The sequence below is a fragment of the Notamacropus eugenii genome, chromosome 5, assembly GCF_028372415.1.
Source record: "Notamacropus eugenii isolate mMacEug1 chromosome 5, mMacEug1.pri_v2, whole genome shotgun sequence".
NCBI lineage: Eukaryota > Metazoa > Chordata > Mammalia > Diprotodontia > Macropodidae > Notamacropus > Notamacropus eugenii.
Window position 1 is genome coordinate 212748579 of NC_092876.1, and position 22589 is coordinate 212771167.

At 34.3% G+C, this 22589-nt stretch overlaps 1 protein-coding gene across 5 annotated transcripts in view; it reads left to right on the forward strand.

Annotated features, from left to right (window-relative positions):
• KCNJ3 (potassium inwardly rectifying channel subfamily J member 3) overlaps positions 1 to 22589 on the forward strand; it is a 251251-nt gene that overhangs the window by 17544 nt on the left and 211118 nt on the right. Inside the window, exon 3 of one of the 5 annotated variants that reach the window (XM_072612005.1) lies at positions 5554 to 6476. The exons of the other annotated variants lie outside the window; for them this stretch is intronic. Coding sequence (XP_072468106.1) covers positions 5554 to 5612 — 59 coding nt within the window. The 3' untranslated portion in view covers positions 5613 to 6476. Of the gene's footprint in view, positions 1 to 5553; positions 6477 to 22589 lie in introns of those variants that run through there. 5 annotated transcript variants of the gene reach the window in all.

Genomic DNA, 22589 nt, shown 5'->3' on the forward strand with positions numbered 1-22589 from the left:
CCCAATATCTTCCACAGGGTGTTTACGTAACTCACATTAGCATGTTTGAGATGGCATTCCACTGGGTGACTATTACCTTGAGATCTAGGGTTCCTCAGTGCATGACTGTTCTTATTACTGTAGTTCACAAGCCCCTACCAGTATGCTTCCCATTAACAGTCAGCCTATCTATAGATAAAATTATCACATATCAAAGGTATTTACCCAAGATGGTGTAGTTAGAACAGTAGATACAAAAACATTCATCCCTTAAACTTGAGGCATATTTTTACATAAATATATACATTTCCATGGGGAATTGAAACTTTGACCATAGTGGTAGTAAGACAAACTTTAGAGTACATATTTGGCAAAGTCAGTTTATAACTCATGGAACTTCAGGGCCATAATGTCTTTTCTCTCATTGTAATATCCTCATACAGCTCCCTTGGATGCAGCATCTCAACTAGGCTCCCCATATCTTACTTATGCATAGTCCTGTTGTCCTTTCTCCTTAGAGAGTTGATGCCCCTTAAGATGTTTCTGTATGTATGATATGTCTCTGCTTCTAGCTAGATATGGTTTCTCTCATAAGGCCAGTAGCTGTGATGACATGGTAATGGGGCAGAGAGCAGAGCAGTCCCCATCTTTGATGCCTTCTTATAATGGGCATATGGGTGCTTCAAAATTTTCTTCATCTCCTGACAGCACCAGGCTCCTCAGGGCTTAATTATTTAAAACCCCCAAAGATATAACAGATTTGATTGTTCACTCACATGCTATTTCCTCTAGTTCCACAATAGAAGGATATTCATAGATCTATAAGGCTCAAGACATAAGTTATCTTTTATAGTTATTTTAAGATTTCTGAGGCCTTCTGAGCCTATGTCTAACTGAAATGTGTATGGAGGGGTCATCTCTGTGTTTCATAATGAGTGAGTCTAATGATCTGAGAATTAGCAGCACTCAAGACAGAATAATGAAACTATCCTGTTCAGAGAACTGGAATGTTTTTCTGCTTCTGTTCAATTAAATTTTTTTTTTAAACCCTGCCAGTGTAAAGTAAACCTAGATTGAGCTAACATCTCTCAAATCCTTTCCATTTTCACTTCCTTCCAGACTATAGTCTATTTATATGTAGGTATCCAAGAAACTGACAAATATGATTATGATTAGCAATTGAAAGGAAACAAGTACTATTCATGTACTTTTGCTTACTTTTCTAGTGAAAGAAAATTAACAAGAGATGAAGTGCAAGCTAATTTGGTTAATTGAGAGCTGCATACCATTTTAATCCTGTAATACTCCATCTGTCTTAATTTATTTTTTCTCTAATGGTCATCACTATCTAGAGTTAATTTAACACCTTATGTGCTTTCTTACAGTTTTGTAATTTTGTAATTTGGATTATTCTTCCTATAGTTCAGCTCAGGTTTGAGCAAGTTACAGGATCAACTGAAACCCCAGATCTTTATATCTACTCAGCTAGTGTCCTTAGTTAAGCAGTTGACTTGACTCTACATGAGCATATCTATTGTCTATAATTGTAATTCCTCAAGTTGCTGTGACCTTTCAGAATAATTATCATTGGAAAGGTTGTCATCATTTTAATATCTTTGCTGGTAAATGAAGTGGATGGACTAATTTGTTTATATACATAGAAACTCTCAAAATTAACTCCTAATGGGTTTCAAAGCTCTATTTGTTCAACTTATATTTCTTTCAAATTTTATAATACTTATTTGTTTTATGATTCTTTAGAGATACCTTGACAGGTATGGTGACAGAGTGGTCAGAAAGCCAGACTCAGAAGATTTGGGCTCAAGGGTGACCTCTTTCACATACTGACTATATGATCCTACACATATAATTTAATTTTTCAAGTGCTTGAGGCAACTGGCTAAGACTGTGAGTAGCATCAGAGTTGTTGACCTGTTCCATAAAGGGATGGACCTCATTACCAAGAAATCATTATAAAAAAAGAAATTCCAGGTCCAATCTCTCTTCCTGCCCCTTGTGATAGCTCAACACATGTGATGCACATAGCAGCAATTTTAGTAAAATTTGCTTTCTACTTCTTTCATTCTTTCTGGTATTTCCTTCTGTGTCTTTAAAAAGTTCTTTCATTTTCCTTTCAATCCATTTTCTTAGATTTGACTTATTGTTACATTAGCTACTCTTGCTCTTTTGTTGATACTCTTTGGATATTTGATAAAAAAAAAAATTCCCAGTGACTTTTTTTAAAGTAGGTAAGACTTTAGCAACATTGTCTTCTCTTGGGTGTTGAGAAAACATCTATTGGCTTCATTTTTCTTCTACACATTTTATGTCTGTAGAAACAATGAAACTATTTGATTCTGATTATTAAATAATCTACAATCAATCACCTTCTAACATGGGCTTTAATGTTTTGTCATTAATACATTGTTTTATGACTGTAGAATATATTTTTGTTTTACTACAATTGAGATAGTTAGCATCATATTCAGCAGATATTCAATGGACACCTCCTATGAGTAAAGTGCTATTGTTCCAAGATGAATCCTCACCCTCAAGGAGTAAATAATTTGTTAAAAAATATATATTATTTGAAGATTCCTCTCTGCAGAGACTTTCAACAATTCTTTGTAATCAATGAGATCTATCAAATAATTTTCTTACCTTTTAAGTTGATAAAGTTTTGATTATTCTCAAACATTTTTATCCCATGAATTTTACCCCCTAGCTCCCTATTCACTCAAAGCTACCTTTTATTTCATCATACAGGCTAACACTAAGTACTTTATTCATATTTTGTTAAGTTCCTGTGGATATTTATTGTTTGTTGGGGTTGGAGAAGAGAATACTGAAGGAGACTCTTTTCTCAAGGTTTTTCAGATCTAATTTCGAATAGCAGAAAAAAATTAATAATAGGTTCAGAGGAAGAGGGGTGATAAAGGAGAAGTAAAGAATCAGAAAACAATGAGATAAAGTGACTATGTAGGTTATATTGGGGTGAGGAGGAAGATTATTGACATAGCTAATATTATCACATTAAAGGACAGTTCAGATATATCCTCAGATACTTAAAATCTGCATACTTGGCAAATCATTTAAATCTCATTTTGCTTTAATTTCTTCAACTGTAAAATGGGAATAATAATAACACCTATGGTAAAGGATTGTTGTGAGAATTAAATGAGATAATATTTGTAAAAAACACAGTGCCTTGCCTGTAGTAGGCACTATACAGATATTTATTCCCTCCCTTCCTCTACCTGATTGCCTTTAAAAATTTGAAGGTTGCAAACATTCCTTTATATTGTTGTCTTAAGACTTTCTGCTTGATTGCTATTCTTACAGCAAAATAGTGCTGCTTGTAAAACCAACTAAAACCCATCATCCCAATGCCTGCTGGTTTTGAACTAACTGAAAAACTCTTAAAGGTATAGACTAAAGGGCAGAAAAATAATAGAAACTTAGTGTAACCTTAATGTGGAAGAAGGGTGCACAGGAAAGGAAAGGGCACAGATCACTAGAATGTTTTAGTTTTAAAAAGCTTACCAGCTCCTGTGACTTTGGCAGGGATCAGGAGGCAGAAAGCGACACGTTAACCCACCGATGATAGTATGTATCCATAAAACACATGGAAGAGCTTAAAGAGGAGGTTTGCACAAATGCAGGCTATCCTAATCAAAGAAGCCAAATGCAAATGAGCATGGGGAGAAAACCAGTATAAATCAGGAGTATGAATTAAAAAATACTGTCATTCATAATCATAACCAAGAACAGAATGTGATAGTTATTGTGGAACATTTTGTGAAGATGTAATATAAATGCCAAACAAGGATGCTGGTGTCGCTAATTGATGGATAGACTACAAATCATTAAAATTTCTACACATGCATTAAACTCCAGCTAGGACACTGTGTTCAGTTATTTATTGTTTAATAGAGATGATATTATGCTTATGATAAAGTTTAAAAAAAGAACAATTAAAAGATTTTCAGGCTGAAATTAATGATAGATATTGTTAGTCATTGAGACAAACCATTTGAGTATATTCTATTCCAAAATGAAATAAAAACAAAAAAGAATTATTCTTAGAGCAATGGCCAGATTCACAGAGATTGAATAGAATGCTGTGAACTTAGCATTAGGTAGCATTAATAAGGGAAATTTTTGAAAGATAGACCCAATAAATTTATGTTGACAGGCCCAGTCTTTAAGTCTGTATCTGATACAACTTCACTCTGATTCTAGTTATCACTGAACTTCCTTTATGTTCCATTTTATTTGTCTGGAAAACAAAACTAAAAACCCTGATTCACAGGACTGTTGTGAGAAATAATAAGCAACTTTTCTAAATAAAAAATGCTAAATTAATAATCACAAATTTTGTGAGCTGACATTTTTAGATGTTATTCTGAGAACATTTCAAGCCAGATTTCACAAACTTAGAAATACTATTGAATCTTATTTTAAAACTTACAAGAGAAAATCAGCAGAGGAAAAAAAAAAAAAGGGCACTATAACTTGAATGGTTTATTTCCAAGTATAAGTTCATTGGGTAAACACAAACTGGAAAATGGTGATTCTCTTCATAAAATGAAAAACTGAAATTTTCATAATTCACTTGTTTTAAGAAATTGTGTCCAAATACAGCAATCTTTATACATTTCGGTACCAAATACTAGTAGTTATGCAAATAGCATTTGAAACTCTTCTCTTTAGCCAACCTCCCCTACTCCTAAGAATCCTGTAATCTCTAGATTAAGACCATGAGGGGGAATGATCAGATCTTCATGATTAAAAGATGTTATACCCTTTGGACATATCTTGGTCTTCAATATGTGTATAGTTCTTGCTTATTCTTAAAAAACAACAGCACAGAGTTAAAGCAACAAAACAAATCAGTGAAGAAGTACAGACACTATGAACGTTTTATCTGAACCTCAGGTTATTATTATTGTTTTTGCTGTTGTCTTTGTCCTTGTTTGAAAAAAGTTGGTAAAATCCTTGGAGTTTGCTTCCTAAGCTCTCCAAGGTTAATCAGTTACTACACTTGTATGGGGAACCTGCTAGACACAGGTCCTGGGACAATTATTTTCCATTTACTTGGGTAGCAGTGTTTTTCTAAACTTTTAAAAGATAATTTACCAAATCATTCTTCCTTTCTATAGGTTTTAAGAAACTATTTTTACTTGGGCATTTTGCAGTTGTACTTTAAAGCAAACATATGCCCACTGTATGTTTAACGTATTCACATCTTTCCAGGTATGTGCATTGTCTTCTCCTACTCATAAAATGACCTTGTGAATTGCCCCAACTAACTCAAAGCATTCAAAACATGTTTTGAATAAAAAAAGTTAAATTTATTTTTCTTTCTTTTTTCCCCTAGTAAATTCAGGCTCTTCACTAACAAAAAAAACAGAATTTCTTTTTAATTTAAATTATAACATTTGTATAGTACATACCTGTGTGTATAGGGTGTTCAGAGAGGTACCTCTGGTATGAAGGCTTGCTGAGCCTTTTTCAAGGTTGCTCCTCCACCTTTGGTGTCCACTTTCACCCAGTTCTCATCTGTGTCTCTAGGAAACTGTGCCATGCACATCAGCCACACCCTGGTAGAACCATCTCAGCAGATGCACTAAACCAGGTTGAGGGTAACTGACAGGCCTCAAACCTTTTTATGAGCTAGGGGGATGTCTGCCTCAAGCATGTGAAGACATCCCCCAGTGGAATGGACAGATGAGGACAATTCATTCCAATGCCCATGAAACAGACACTGTGGGATGCTTAGAGCTTGCTCAGACATTACAGATGCCAACCTCATTTTCCAGCCAGCTGTCTTGACTTTTCTCTTGCCACTAGACTTCAATGACTCTGGGAGAGAGAAAGACTGCAACTCTGCCTCACTTAAATCCAATTCATGCCTGAGTCAAAACATCATCCTGTGATGTTATAGATCTTTTTCAAAATGAAAGACAAACAAAAAGAAGTAGATGGAGCACTGAACTTGTTGTCAGTAGAGAGCTGGGTTTGAATCCTATCTCTAATCCTGTTACCATGTATAAATCAGTCAAGTTCTCTGTGTACTACAATGCCCAATGCATAAAATGAGAATAGTGATCATTTCCTTTATGGGGTGGTTGTAACAAAATGATGAGGAAATGTATGGATATTACTTGGTTGACCTTAAAATGCCATAGTAAAGTCATGAGTGGAGATTCTTAGAAATCTCTTGTATAATATTTCAAGCCTTATTGGCTATAAAATTGAGAAAACAGTGCCCTGTCTCTGACTTTTGCTGTTTTACCTCACTGTACTTTAAAATGTGATCATATTTTACTCTTCATTTATTTTTTTAAATCCTAACTTTATTTTCATATACTGCTAGAAAGCTGATTTGAACAGCCATGCAAATGTAGCCTGACTCTAAAATGAGATTTAAAGCCTTGCGTAGTCAATTATTGTGACATCTTGTTGGACCTAATAAAATCATTGTATCTTTTTGATCTAAGTTGTTGACTGGCTCATATGTTGGCTATAAGAAAAAATTAATGTTGAACAAATTTAATAAAATTATTTTTAGCTTAGAAAAAAACACATTGCTTTCTTTTTTCTATCATGGTAGCTATTATATTGTCATAACCGGGAGGAAAAGTAACAGGAATACACATATAACTAGACAATCATAAAATTTGAGAGGTAGAAGGAGCCTTAGAAGTCAAATAATTTGTCACCTTTGTTTTATAGATGATGAATCCAAGATTCAGAAACATCTGAATCACCCCACTAAAGATCATACCACTAATTAATGACAGAATAGGACAATACCCCTTCCTCTGATGGCCCTCCTAGTGCTCTTTCTGTTGTTTTCAAAGCTTCAAGTAAATATTAGCATTTCTTAAACTTTTTCCAACTACTGTCAGGCTCCTAGACTCTTCTTTGTTAGTAGTAATTAACATTTAGAGAGGCAGTCTAACAACTAGCTGACTTTGGAATCAAAAAGACCTATGTTCAGTTTTGCTTTTTTGACCAGGCGGCACCATGGATAGAGAGATGTGCATGGAGTCCAGAAGAATTTATTTCAAATCCTACCTGATTTGCTTATTAGCTGTGTGACCTGGGCAAATCAGTTAATTTAACTGACCCAGGGAATTCCTTACACAATGGAATCACAGGTCTGCTTTTGAAAAAATAAGCCATCAAATTTATATAGCAAATTTATGTGGTACATTGATCATAGAAACAAAGAATGAGGGAGTGCGCTATTGGGTACAAAAAGACAACTCAGAATTTTCCTGGTGTAACAGAATCATCTTTTTGTACTGAAGAAAGCATATCTTTATTGTTCTATCAGTACAAATGTAAATTTTTGAGTGACATCCTTGAAAATATCAAATTTGTTACAAAAATTTGAGGTCAGAATATAATAGAAATGACTTTGGAATTCATCCAGATTCACTAAGCTTATCTCACTCAAGAGAAAAAAAAATATTATTATAGCGACTTGATTTCCCATTTAGGATACTGAGAATAATCTGGGATTTTTCACCCTTTTGAACACATTCAATATGCTTATGTACGTAGATTACTGCTTTAAGTGAATATCACTAGCCGAAGGACTAATGAAATAAAATTTTGGTGTTTTTTGGAATGTACTCTATTAACCTTAATAATAATAATAATGATAAAGAAAATATATTGAAAATGTGCATTCTCATGATTCTCTAAAAGTTCCCTGCTCCCTCCTTTTTTTCTGCCTGGATTTCAAGGGTCTCAATTATTTGACTACTCCTTTCTATTCAATATTATTTCTTTGTGTTCCCCAATGCAATCTCTTTGTTTAAGTTAGGGCTACATATATTCTTCTCATCCTAAAAATTATCTCATTTTACTTCCTCTGGAAAATTTCTGATGATACCAAAGAAAATTGATGCCTTTTTCTTCAAAATTTTTTTGTAGTCATTGTCTGTGGTTCAATATTGTATTTAAACAATATGAAGTTTTCTACTATGTGTGGTATGCTTAACAAAAATTAAGGTAAATGCTTTCTAGGGAGTGTTTTATAATTTCATTTTTTATGGCCATGTTCATATGTCTAGGTTCAGAGTAAATCCTTACAAGCCTCTGCTATGTGAGTCAGTGAAGTTTGACTATTTCCTTGGACCTTATGCTCTACAGTTAAAAAAGAAAGATGGACAGTAACAAATGTGCTCTTTAGTTCCATGTACACTGACCTTAAGTAACTGTTTTTGGCATGTTTGTAAATGTAGTACTTGGACATGCAGCAAAAAGAATATTCATTCATTAACTTGACTTATTTAACATTATAATAAAAAACATTTGAATGGATAATCCGTATTGGGTAGAAATTAGAGACTATTGTGCCCTCAAATTTTTAAAATCTACATCTAGGTTCTTACTGGCTAATTTTTCACTGGATAGTTTTTATTCATTCATTCACTTGTTTATATTTTTGTCTATCTATCTGTCTATCTGTCTGTCTGTCTATCTATCTATCTATCTATCTATCTATCTATCTATCTATCTATCTATCTATCTATGCTATCATCTGAACAGGGCAGGTTCCAGGAACTCACTGTGGAGATACAAAGACATGATCTCTGCTTTCACAGAGATTACAGTTAGAAGGGGGCATGGAGCATATGCACAGAAGATAGGAGGTACATTATGAGAATGGAATATTAGCATCAGAAAGGGTTATGATAGTTCATAGAAGGAAAATATTGCTTCTGGCTAAAAGGACCAAGGACAGATTTGAGTCACATACATATATATATATATATATATAATTGCTTGAGCTGGGCCGTATAGGTGGAGTGTAGGGATGAGGATTAATTATGAAATAGTATTATGTTGACCAAGTTGAGCATTAAATTAGAAAGAAAAATGTAAAGATAATGTAAGCGTAAATAAGAAGCAAGGTAAATAGGAAACCATGAGATGTTTTTAAAAATTAGTAATAGTCCAAGTTGGCTAGAGTGAATAAGTTTGAGTGAAGGTGAGTAGTAGGAAAGATAGGTTAGACCCAACTATAAAAAGCTCTTGAATGACAACAGAGTCTGAACTTTATTCAGCAGATAATGGTGAGCCATTGAAAGCTTTAGAGCTGTGAGATGATGTTTTATGTTGTGAAAATTTATTCCTACTGTTTTATAATGGGAAGGTGAGGGAAGTGACTGTGAGAAAAGCATGGAGATAAGAAATCACAAAGTATGTTTAGAGAACAGAAGTATCTGAGTGTGGCTATTGTGTATTTTTTTAAAAATTATTTTACTTTTGATTTAAGGAATGAAATAAACATTTCCATAACATAGTAGGTTCTTGTGTTTTTAAGATCGTTTCTGCTAGGAAGCTAAAATGTCCTGGTTTTGCATTCATTATGAGGTGATCTTGGGCCCATCATTTCCTTTCTTAGATATAATTTTCTTATTTATAAAAGGAGAGCATTAAACTTGATTACTTTCAACTTGAGCATTTATATGACTCTGAATCATATGTGGGAAATTTCCATATGTATACATCTCCAAATATGCACAAAAGTGAGGTAAGAAGGCTCTCAAAGGTAATTTATTCTGACCCTCTCATTTTATAGATGAAGAAACTGGGATTCAGAAAAATAAGGGAAAGGTTTCAAGAGAGAGCCAGTGGACTGTATTCCTGTTAGCCAAGTGTCAATTCTGACCTAAATTCAAAAAGTCTTGTCATCCAAAGGTTGGCCATTGCAATGGTCATGATTGTCTTTTGGTCACAGAAGCTAATGTAGATAGTTTTCTAAATCTGCTTCAACTTTCTAAGGTCAGTCATTTCCTTCAGTTCGGTCTGAGAGAATCTTTTTATCAATAATCATATCTTTATTTTCAGTATCTTTTGGTTTCCTTTGTGTAATTATGTATTTTATTTTATGCTTCTCAAAACGCAATGTATATTATCTACATTTATTTGTTTAGACACAAATAATAGCAAAACAAAAGCAAACTAAGCACTCATTCAAAACAAAAAACTATAATTGGTTCTTTGAGGTTCTGTTCTGAAGGCTAATCTGTTAATTGACTTAAAAAATGAGACTGTGCCTTCCTGAGAAATGCCATTTGTCAAATTAAAAAAAAAAATTGTTGGCCATGTGGTGTAAAGGTGGATTCATGCTAGGAAAACAGGATGAGGGAGTATTACTGGCATAGGGAACAACCAGTGACAACACACATAGAGAAGACATGGAGTTTCACATGTGAGGAATCATGAAAAGGCTAGGGGATCATAGAGTACCTAGAGAGAAGTAAAATTTAAGAAAGACTAAGTACTGTTTAAAAAGACTAGAATAATAGGAAGGGGTAATCTTGGAAAGGGACTTAAAAACCAAATCTAAGATTCTATATTTGATCCTGGAGGTAATAGAGAACCACTGGAATTTACTGATTTGGGGGAGGATAGCATGATGTGGCTGGATGTAGGCTATAGGGGAATTGACAGTTAAATGGATGCATGGTGTGTGTGGGAATGATGTGAGATAGTGAAGCCAACCAGCAAACTATTGAAATAGTTCAGGTGATGAGGATATGAGGACTTGTACCAGGGTGGTGGCTGTGATAGAAAAGAGGAGGCAAATATAAGTGTTGTGGTAAAAGCAAAATCAGTGGAACGTGGCAAGAGATTTGAATGGGTGGAGGTGAGAATGAGGAGTACAGAATGACACCTCGACAATGAAATTGGGTGACTGGAAGGATGATGGTGCCCCATAATAGGACTGTTTGGAAAAGTGGAATGTTTGATTTTAGTTTTAGTCATGTTGAGTTTAAGATGTTGATGGGCAAGCCAGTTCAATCTGCCAGTTAGGTAATTGGACATGTGAAGCTGGTGATCAAGAGAGACATTATGGCCAGATAAATAGATTTAGGAATTAAACCAAATTCCTGTGTAACTCTAGTCAAATGAAAATAAACACTCAATTTTTTTCATTCTTTAATTGCTGATGGAAGATGTTTAAGTTTCTTAAATTTCTGATTTCTTAAGTTTCTATGTTCTTTTGTAGGCATGATTCAGAGTTTTCCCTGCTACTAAAAGCCCTGTTGTTTTGAACTATAGACAGCTTTGCAGGATGCTATTTTGGGGTGCCAACTGATCTGTGCTTTTAAAAATAGTTATTTTTCAACTTTCCATTTGGTTTCTTAAGAAAAGACTGTATTGTTCCATTTTGATTGAATCTTGTTGGTATATAAACATTTTTTTCTTGTTTGCATACAAACAATTTCTTCCTTTCTTTTTTTATTTTGGAATTCTGGAGGTGACAGTGTTTCTTGGAGAGTTAAATTTGAGATTTCTTTGTGTTGGTGTTTTCTGTCCTTTTCTTTTTCTGTACTCTGTTGCTTATTTCTAATATTTTTAAGACAAATTTCCTGAATATTTTCCTGTAGAATGGTATTCAGATTTTCTTTTCTTTTTCATGATGCTTTTGTAGAAGGCCAAAAACCTCATCTTCAAATTTAGTATTCCTTTGTTTAAGAGATTGTATGGGTTCTTCTAATCTTGTTTTCTGATTTTGTTTACTTTTCTCTGCCATTTTTAGATACAATTTTGTCATTTCTCCCTTCCCTTCCCCTCCCCCCCAATCTACTGGAAAGTGGGTTCTGGAGGCTGACTTTTATTCTAAATTTTCCATTCTGTTAACCTTAAGAGCTTAAATTTCTGCCCTTATGACTTGGATTTTTCACTTAAACCTTTTATTTGATATTCTGAGTCATTTTGGAGATTCTCTGAGTAGCAACATTGTTTCCTGAGGCCTTAAAAAATGTGCTACAATATCTTCACTTCCTTAGGAAATTTTGACTCAGTTTCCTTTGCTTCCAGTTGCTTCTTCAGAAACTTGCTAGCTTTGTGACCTTGGAAAGTCACTTAACCTCTGTTTGCCTCTGGAGAAGGAGAGTGCAAATCACTCCAGTATCTTTGCCTAAATGCAAGTGAACCAATTGAACAACAGCACCAACAATAACTTGTTCAGTGAGATGGTTATCTTTATCAGTTACTGGTTCCATTTCATTTAAATTTTGGCTGTCTTTATTATGAATTTTGCCGGTTTTTCAAGGGTTTTATTGTTGTAAATAGTCATCCTATCATGTCTCTATTTCTTTCTATGGGTTCAGTGCTTTTGTGCCCCACTCTCAGGCTTCGATATCTTTTCTGTTTTCTAAGATTATCAATGTCAGACAAGATATGTGGCCCTCAATGAGTAATGGTTATTTATTAGGCTGTTGCTCCAGGAAGACTGAAACCATTGTATCTGGTCCCATTCTACACATTTCCAACTCTTACTCTTCTTGACTCTTGCAGTTTCTTTCTGACTGACTTTCCTTAGTTCTCTTGCTGAACCTACGAGTCTTGTAGAAAAGGACTTAGAGGAGATCTTTTGCATTTGAATCTCTCCACTTTTCTCTCATGGCTTCCTCTTTATAATATATCTGCATGTACAGTAGTAAGTAGTCGTACTAGTGCCAGTAGCCTCTACTGCCTCTTTAATTTGTTCTATTTCTCTACAATTCTGTATTCCTCTTGAACATGAGGGTTAGTATTATTCATGCGTCTCCACCTAATCAGGGAATGTGGTCTTACCTGGAATATTGATGAAAGAATAACTTCAAATGTGAGTGACTCAAACTGTATCTGCCATGGGCAATGAACTGTCATGGGTTCAAGCATCTATGGAACAGTTATGGCTGTGGTAAGGGAGTGGGAGTGTGAGGCAGAGCAGGAGTAACAATAGACTGGCTAGTTGGTCTTTGTTTTTTTTTTTTTTTGTAAGATTGCTGTATGTATATATGTATATGTGTGTGTGTGTGTGTGTATATATATGTATGTATGTGTAGGGGTTGGTTCCTTCAATTTCCCTCTTGCTATTATGGATGGGTTTAGGTCACTTTTTTGGTTTGGGATGGTGAGGGGAAAGCTGTACCCTAGGTTGCTTCTTGCTTTTCCATCTTCCCAAAATTTCCTACCTTCTTTATTAAAGACTACTTTGGAAGTGCTTTTAAGTGGTGCAGCCATTTTAGTATCCATTCACCAATTCAACATTATGTCAACTGATATTAACTCACAAATTAATTTAATTAAGATTACTGTAACAGTATAAACAAGAAAGGTATGATTAATAACAGATAGTCAAAAACTTCTTTGATTGAAAGAACCTTCAACATACTCTCATGCAGCTACTTTAAATCAGTGCTCAGAAATCTCTAGTTTAAATTGTTTTTAATTTGTTTTTATGGCAAACATAAAATTCTTTGAGAAGGCAGAAACTTTCTTGTAAAAATGACAAGTTGTTAAGACATTATGTTACTCAGAGGATATTATAGGTTACTATCAATTTCAATTAAATGCATGTAGCCAAAGGAGAGATAGGAGAATATTTCATTATTCTAAAGACTGTAGTAGAAATCTACTTCCTAACTGAGAAAGAAAGAAATTAATTTTCATCAGTTATATTGTCTGTGTTGATATTTTTAATTTTCTCAACCTTTGTGTGTTTCTTCTCTTCCTTTGCCCTTGTAGCAGATGCTGTGGAAGGTGGAACCAATGGAGATTTAGTTCAGGAGTAGTTTACTCAGGGGCATAGTACCCTGGAAAGCTCCCTGGTTCTGGAGTGAAAATATCTGGGTTCACATCTTAGCTATTATACTACCTTTATATTCGTGGCCAACTTAACCTCTCTTTGTTTTTTAGTTGTAAAATGAAATCATTGAACTATATGATCTCCAAAAGTCCTTCTAGCTCTGAACACGGCTTCCTATGATGCTAGTATCAGAGAAATGAATGCTTGAACTGAGTTACCCATAACTAACAATTGCACCAACCTAGACTGCCAGAGCAACATACTGGTCTTCAAGTTATTTTATGATAATATTTATAATGAGTCAGGAATAGTCTAATCCTTATTTGGTTTATTGACTTAGAATATGTTTTGCTTCTGCCTTCAAGAGTCCTTGCCTCCTACAAAGCCTCATACTTAGTCACTTCAGTAAAACTTTAGATAATTTAGCCCCTACTTAGATCCTCTAGTCTCAATCTAAATAGTACTTACATACAGTTTATGTGTAGTGAAAAGAGTTCAAGACTTAAAATCAGAAGTCCTGTGTTTGAATCCCTTCTTTGACTATTACTATTTGTGTGACCTCGACCAAGTCATTTCCACTCTTTTGTGTTCAGTTTCCTAATATAAAAAATGAAAGGTGAAAATTGCATGATCCCTAAGGTACCTGTAAACTCTAGTGATCCATGACTGTACTCTTTTTTATTTTCATCTTTTGTTTTACACACACACACACACACACACACACACACACATATACACACATGCATATATATCCATACGTGTGTATATAACTTTTGAATGCTTTTCCATATATGTATGTATGCATGTATACACATGTTGTTGTTGGGTCATTTCAATAGTGACCAACTCTACTTTCTTGGCAAAGATACTGGAATGATTTGCCATTTACTTCTCAAACTCATTTTACAGATGGGGAAACTGAGGCAAACAAGATCGAATGACTTGCTCAGGGCCACACAGTTGGTAAATGTCTGAGGCCAAATTTGAACTCAGGAAGATGATTCTAAACCCAATATTGTATTGACTATGCCTTCTAGCTGCCCATGTAAACATATCTACACACATATATGTAAAAGTATTAATCCCATGTAAATGCATTACATCTTTCCAATTAGATTCTAGGCTCTCAGAAGGCAGGATCATGTTTTCAGTGTTTTGAGTATTATTGTCTATTAGTGCCTAATATAGTGGCCTTATGTGGTAGGCATTTGATAATTATAGCTTATTGGTAATCATTAGCCGTAAATAGTGAAGTCTCAATGGAAATATCTAATTAGCTTGTAATCAGCTGACAAGTATTTTTAGATAATGCCTACATATAGCACACCAGATAATCCTATGAATAAAAACTTAATTGACTACAATGAAGACAAGAAGTTAATCTTTTTTTTCAAGATTCACACATGATTTTAATTAAAAGATGTAATAATATGCAAAGAAAACACAAGGGAATAATGGAGACAAATGTCAAAAAAGTAAACTTTGGGCAAAGGTGCACTTTTATTTCATTGTCCTTTTCCCCTAGTTCATCCTGTTATATTTTAACTAAAATCACACACAGACACACACACATAATGTATATATGTATATATATATATATTTTTCCTGAGAACCTTCTCAGCTTGGAACAGTGATAGGCAGCATGATGTAGTAGAAAGAGCACTGTATGTGAACTCAAGGAAAACTGGGTTAAATTCCAGATATATCATTTCCTGCCTTTGTGACCTTGGGCAGGTTAATTCACCTTTTTTAGATTTCAAGTCTGAGAAGGAACTTGATTAAGGTGATCTTACTGTCTTCTTCAGGCTTTCTCTCCTATACTTAACAGTCATAATTATATACTTAATTTTTCCTTTCTAGATTTTAAGCTTGAGGATTTGCCAGATCTAGGCTCACAGAGTTAATGTTGTCAAACACAGGGTGTCAAAAATAGAATGATGTGGTCTGACCAATGTAAAATATAGTGAAAGTATTTTCTTTCTTTTGCTGCTATTCTATAAATTTTCAACGGTCATATCCCAAAAGTTCCAAAAGATATCCTGACAAATGCTGTCAAATACCTTGATGAAATATTGCATTATATTCATGGCCCCTGACTTACCACTCCTAGTAGCTCTGTCTAAAAAGAAAATAATATTATTTTGGTTTGAAACTTGTTCTTAATAAACCCATGCTGGCTCCCATGATTGTTTATTTATTTTGTAAATCTGTTGAATTATTCTAGAATTTCATTGCAAATTAATATCAAGTAGTTTACTTTTGAAAACTGGGCCCCTTGTTTATCTGCATGCTTTTAACTTGCTTCCTATAGTATGGGATGTGTTCCTCTGGATTAGAGACTTAGAATCAACTAAAGCTTGCAAAATGTTTAGTAATCAGTTAGCCGCTTCATTTTAAGCTTCAGTTTTCATTGTTCTACTCTTTCTAGTTTGACAACAGTCGTTAATAAAAGAAGATGCAAGCAAAATGGTAGTTAAATAGTTCCTACTCATTTCTCTTATTTGTTAACATGATACCATCTTGCTCAAACAGTGGTTTTATTGTATGCTAATGGGAGAATAGATGTTAAATTTAGATAAACTTTGATCTTCTTGGGTTGCCTTAGGTTTCATATTTCTTGGATTGAAACTACTTCATATTCTGCGTTCATTTGTAGTCCTTTGCACCAACTGTATTCTGGTACCTAACATGAGTGGTATAAATTATTATCTACATCCTGCTACTATGTAAATGTTTAACTTCGGACATGTCACTTCATTGAACTTCAGTTTGCTTGCTAGGTGAACTCTAATTATAATATTTATGTCACATACTACTTTTAAATTTTCTTGCAGTTTTAACATTCTAAAGATCATTTGATGATGTTCAGTTCCTTTTCTTTCTTAAATTTGCTTCAGTTATTACTGATGCAAATGAACAGCAATGTAGGCCCCTTCTTTTCATTGTTACCACTGGATTTTGAGTCCTCAAAGCTCCTGCCAAATAGTGAATGACAAAATTTTTGAACTTTATTTTTATTTAAACTTATTTTATTTAAATTTATTTTTTATTATTATTATTATTTATTTTATTTTATTATTTTATTAAATTAATTTTTATTTACATTTAAAGTTATTTTATTTAATTAAACTTTATTTTATTTAAAGTTTATTTTTTGTTACCATTAGAATGAGGATTGTGAATATTCTTAAAGGAAGGAACTTTTTCCTAGTACCTTCAAGTTTGCCTCTTATCACCACATATACACACCCACACCCACACCCCCACACCCCCCTCACACATACCCAGGCAATGTGCCCCCTCCGCCCCCTGTACATACCCACACATGCACCCACACATAAACACAAACATTATTTACTTACTGTGCCAGATTGTTAATTCAGACCCTACAAGAGACTGTTACTCTTTCCCTTGTGAAGTGTGATTTAGTGAGGCAACACCATTTGGGGGAAAAAATGGGAAACTAGACAACGTGTTGAAAGCCGTTCAGTATCTATGTTTTATCTTTCTTCTGTAGAACTAAAGAAATGTATTATTGATAATGATGAGTATGTTGGAAGATGCCCAGATATATTTCTTGGCATAAGAGTGTTTTGAACACAGTATGACAACTGTAACTTATGTGGTAAATTACCACAATAAATGGGATTAATAAAAAAATCACCATTCCTTTTTTTCCCTTTGTAAAAAGTAGCCATGTAAAACAGTTTATATTTTGAAGTAGAGAATTGATGGAGCTATCTGAGTAACTTCAAAGAAATTAAAGCAAAATGCCTGCCATACTGGGATAATTATCTATATAACTACTTTAATTGTCTATTTGACATGTGTAAACAAAGTCAGAGGATATAACAACAAATATGACAATTTTTTACCTTCTTCCTGATCATCATCTTGGAAATTAATGAAATAATCTAAGATAAATCCGTGGTTTTTTAAGAAGGAATGTATCCATGATTTAATCTAAATATTTCTTCCATTATGAAAATGGAATTTTGTAAACATTAACTGGGGAACAGGTGAAATAATAAAGGCAGTTTTTTTTCTTTTCATCTGGCTTGAATTTCATACTCATACACATCTGGTTTTTTATCGTTACACATTCCCAGGACAGTTTGGACTCTGTGAAAACTATATTGTTTTCTAATTAGAATGAGCATTTGTGATATTATCTGTGCTCCCTGTTTCTCACTTCCCTTCTCTGCGGGCAATGAGTAATTTTCTGTGCCACTGAAATTTGGATCGGTTTTTAGAAGAAAAAAGAAAAGAGAAAACAGACCTCGATTGGTTTTTTGGAAATATAAAAGCAATCTAGAGACAGGATTGTGTTTTGGCACAAGTATGCAAAGACTTAGGAACAAAAAGCCCAAGTATCTCAGATTCTCTTTATACAAAATGTATGGCTGGAACTTTCATAATACCTGGCATTAAATCTGAGCTGATAATCGATTTATAAAGTAGAGCAAGCATGCCTGGTTCTTTGGGTACTTGCCAGGAAAGATCACAATGGTAATGGGGAGTAAAACAATAATCCCATTTCAATAAGGAAGAGAGGCTATTGGGGCAAATAATACAGAGATAAGTGGTGAAAGGGGTACAGAGGCAGATGGTTTGGGGACAGAGGGATGGGGTGGTGAAGGAAGGTAGACAGTGAGAGGAAGAGAATGGAGTAGGGGTGAGTCATTTAACTGAAGATTGAAGTTGGGAACATGGACCCTTAGGCAATAAAAGAGTGCCTGGGGAGCAGGAGTTGGAAGTCTCTCTTTTATAGGGCCTTTTTTTGGGGGTAAGAAGCTAACTCTTATCTATGCCAAGGTTAGTTCATTAAAAGATCAAAATCGTTTCAGAACTGTCAGTAACACTTTAAAGTTAGGCATGTCCGTGTCATCACAATATTATCAACCCCTTTTGGTGATCTGCTGGATTTACTGCTGATGACTGGAATTTGTCTGAGATTTACATATCATAGGAACAAAAAGTCCCAGCAACACATCCTAGATAACTTCGCCTTATTCAGTATATATTTCCAGGATGTGATTTTTTCGTAAAAACAATACAATTTGTGAATTATGTTTTTTAAACTTTGGGATGAATTGTACATGACTTTTAAGTTCTCCCTTGCAATCTTACTCCTACTATTGCTGCTTTCTACTGGATACTCATAACTTTACTTATTTACACTGACTAGAAGGGTAGGAGGATAGTTAGGGGAACTGGAACAAGATGCAATTTTAACACAGAATTTCTTATGGAATTTATTCCCAGCATCTAATTAGTTAGTCATTTTTGCTTTCTTTACATTGATTCACTATCAAAAATCAGAATGTGTCTTTAGAGATGCCAAAAGCAATTGGGCAAAATATTTATCAGGGTAATACATTGTTTCCAAATCACTTGTAAGAATACTAAAGATTATATACACTGAAGAGAAATAGGACACAAAAAATAAATTTTTTTTTTGAAATAGTGAATTTTTAACTGGTGGAAGAAGACAGATACTTAAATGTTTCTGGCTAAGTTGGGCCAAATACATACAGTTCAAAGTAGAAACCTGGCATTTCTCCACTGATTTAGGAGTTTATGCTCAGTCAGCTAAGAAAATTAGTAAGAAATAATAAAAAATATCGTAAACTTTTTTTTAAATAAAAAGTATTCTATGTTTAACTGTGAAGATTACCTAATTTGTTCACCTGTGGTAAACATTTTAATGAATTGTAGAATTCAGTCTATATGCATATAATAGTACTTGCTTGATCCTACAGTGTTTATTAACATGAAAGACACATTTGTTTTGAATTATTTTGAATTGGCTATTTCCATAGCCAAATACATTGGGTAACTTTCTACTTGACATTGTGAAGTATAGGGGTTTTTGTTGTTACTGTATTTTAAAAACATCTGTATCACTTATTGAACTTCTAAGAATAAGATTGGACTTGAATTAAATAAAATAACAACAGATCTTTAAAGCTCACTCTATATCATAGGTTCCATTAATATTTCAGTCATCTTATTACATAATCAGTTCTGTTCTTCCTTCAAAAGCTTTAGGGTAGTTGGAGGGATTATATATAGGGACAGAGGACACAAGGTGAGTTGAATGTAAGGGATGATATAAAATTAAGGAGTGAGAGAGGAATATATTGGATGAAGAATAAAGGGAGAAATAGAATGGGGTAAATTATCTCTCACATAACAGAGGCAAGAAAAAGCATTTTTAATGTAAGGGAAGAGGGAGGAGGAGAGAGGGAAAGAGTGAACCTTAGTCTCATTGGATTTGGCTTAAGGAGAGAATAATATGCACACTCAATTTGGTGTGAAAGTCTATCTTACACTACAGAAAAGTAGGGAGTAAGTGGATAAGGGTGAGGGTATGGGGGGATGATAGAAGGGAGAGCAAATGGGAGGAGAAGGTAATTAGAAGTAAATACTTTGAGGAGGGATAGGATCAAAAGAGAGAATAGAATAAATGGGCCGGATAGGATGGAAGGAAATATAATTAGTCTTTCACAACATGACTGTTATGGAAGTGTTTTGCAAGACTATACATGTGTAACCTATATCAAATTGCTCATCTTCTCAGTGGGGGTGAATGGAGAGAGAGGAAGGGAAAGAAGTTGGAACTCAAAGTTTTAAAAATGAATGTTAAAAATTGTTTCTACATACAACTGGCATACAGGCAATGGGATACAGAAATCTATCTTGCCCTACAAGAAAATAGAGAGGAAGGGGATGAGAGAAGGGAGGGGTGTGATAGAAAGGAGGGCAGATTGGGGGAAGGGGCAATCAGAATGCACGCTGTCTTGGAGTAGGGGAGGGGAGAGATGAAGAGAAAATTTGGAATTCAAAATCTTGTGGAAGTGAATGTTGAAAACTATAAATAAATAAATTAATGATAATAAAAAAGAAAACTAAAAGCTAAATATACTTGTCTAGGTGAAGACACAGAGGGAAAATATCCAGACACATGGGTAAATTGTAAAACAAGGGTAATAATAGCACCTGCTTTATAAATTGTTATGAGGATCAAATGCTTAGCATTATGTAGGCATTTAATATATGCTTACTGCCCTAAGGGGAAAGGGGGAGTGCACAATATCTGCCTTCAAGTGTTTTCAAAGGTACAGTTGATTAGAGTTGTTCTGCTTAGCCCCTGAGCACAGAACTAGGAATAGTGGATAAAAATTACAGAGAAATAAATTTAGCTTAATGTGAGGAAAAAATTGGTAATAATTATAGCTCTCAAAAAGCAGAATAAACTGCCTTGAGAGGTCATAAAACGATGGAGTCGTATATTTCAAGCTGGAAGGGACCTTAAAGGCAGTACCTAAGCCATCTTCAAAATAGAACTAGAATTTGCTTAGCTCTTTTCTTAGGTCTACCGAGGTTTTACTCTCATCTGGTATATAATGTCATTCATCCTATGAGGGTACAGTAGCATAATGAAGTAGTAGAAATTCTACCAAATAAAGCCCTGAGGGAAGAGAGAATATTGCTTTCCTCTTAAGGGACATTGTCTCATATTGAGGGTGACAATAATTGGCCTACTAGGAAACTAAGCTGTTGAATTAGAGCACAGAGAAGGGAGGGAAAAGCCAATATTAAAGGAAACAGTGGGAGATGTGCCTGCCTAGTCTCTAAAAGGATTATTTTTTTTTAAATCTTAGCCAAATGATCTATTTTTAATGAAAATATTAATTTTACTATATAATTATGTAACAGATAGAAAATCTGAAATGTGTGGCTTAATGAAATTAATAGACACTGTCTCAGTCTGCTTTTTGACTTTTAGAAATTATTCAACTCTATTCAGCAAATCCAATGAGTGCCCCCTCTATGCAGTAAACTGGGCTAGGTGCTTGGACTACAAAGGTGAAAGGGCATTCTGTACCTTAAAGTAAATTATGATATAAGAGAAGAAATGAACTATGTACTCATAATTGCGGTGATCATGGGAAGTTGCAAACGAGTGTGCAAACAAGGTTCAAATAGTGGTTTGAGAGATTTAAAAAAGGAGAGAAACAGTTTGAGTTTGGATTTTCAAGAAAGACATTATGGAGGTATTGGTACCAGAGACAGGCTTTAAGGACAAGAACCATTTTTGCAGGCAGAGGAGTCCATTCCAGGCCAGGTGAACAATGTGTATGTCAGATAGAAATTGGGGAAGTAGTTTAATGGAGGCAACAGGGTAAATCATGAAATAAGGTTGAACAGGTAGGTTGGAGACACGTGGCAGAAAGCATTGTATGACAGGCTAAGGAATTTATATTTTCTTTAAATTCTGGGATTTGAGACCAAGCTCAAAATATTTTTTACTCTGTGAAAGAAGAACTTTCTATCGCATGACTAAGAAGATCCAAGGTGTTTCTTTAGCTAGTTTTATAATTTACCTTTCTTCTTATATTGAACTTTGGAAAATTTTGAAGTAACAATAATATGAGAAAAATAGCTGCCTCACAGAGTAGTTATAATAATGAAATGTGAAGAATGTTAAGTGTTTTGGAAACCTTAAAGTGATATTTCAGTGTCAGCTATTATAAATTAATACTTGAATCATATGGCAATTATTAGGCAGTGCAAGCATCATCATCATTATTACTTGAGTTTTATGATTAACTCTAAGGGAGTGAAAGTATCATTATTATTTTCTCATGGATCATATAAGAGCTATAAGATAGTGTAAGTATTATTATTCCCGTTTTATATTTAAGGAAAGTGAAACTCAGAGACATTAAATGGTTTGTTCAAGATCACACAGTGAAGTGGCAGAGGAAGCTTATGCCAACTCCATCATTATTTCTCTTATTACTGTATTGCCTCTTGAATTCCTTGTACCATCGACATCCTTGTGCTTTGGCAGCAGATCTATTACTACTTATAGGATCCATTAACTCCTGATGTGTTTTGCAACAAGGTATTGTAACTTTTAAACTGAGCATATTTGGCATTTCTTGACTGTAAATAGAAATGGAAAGCAGTGGGCTATGAGAAAGTGAAAAGC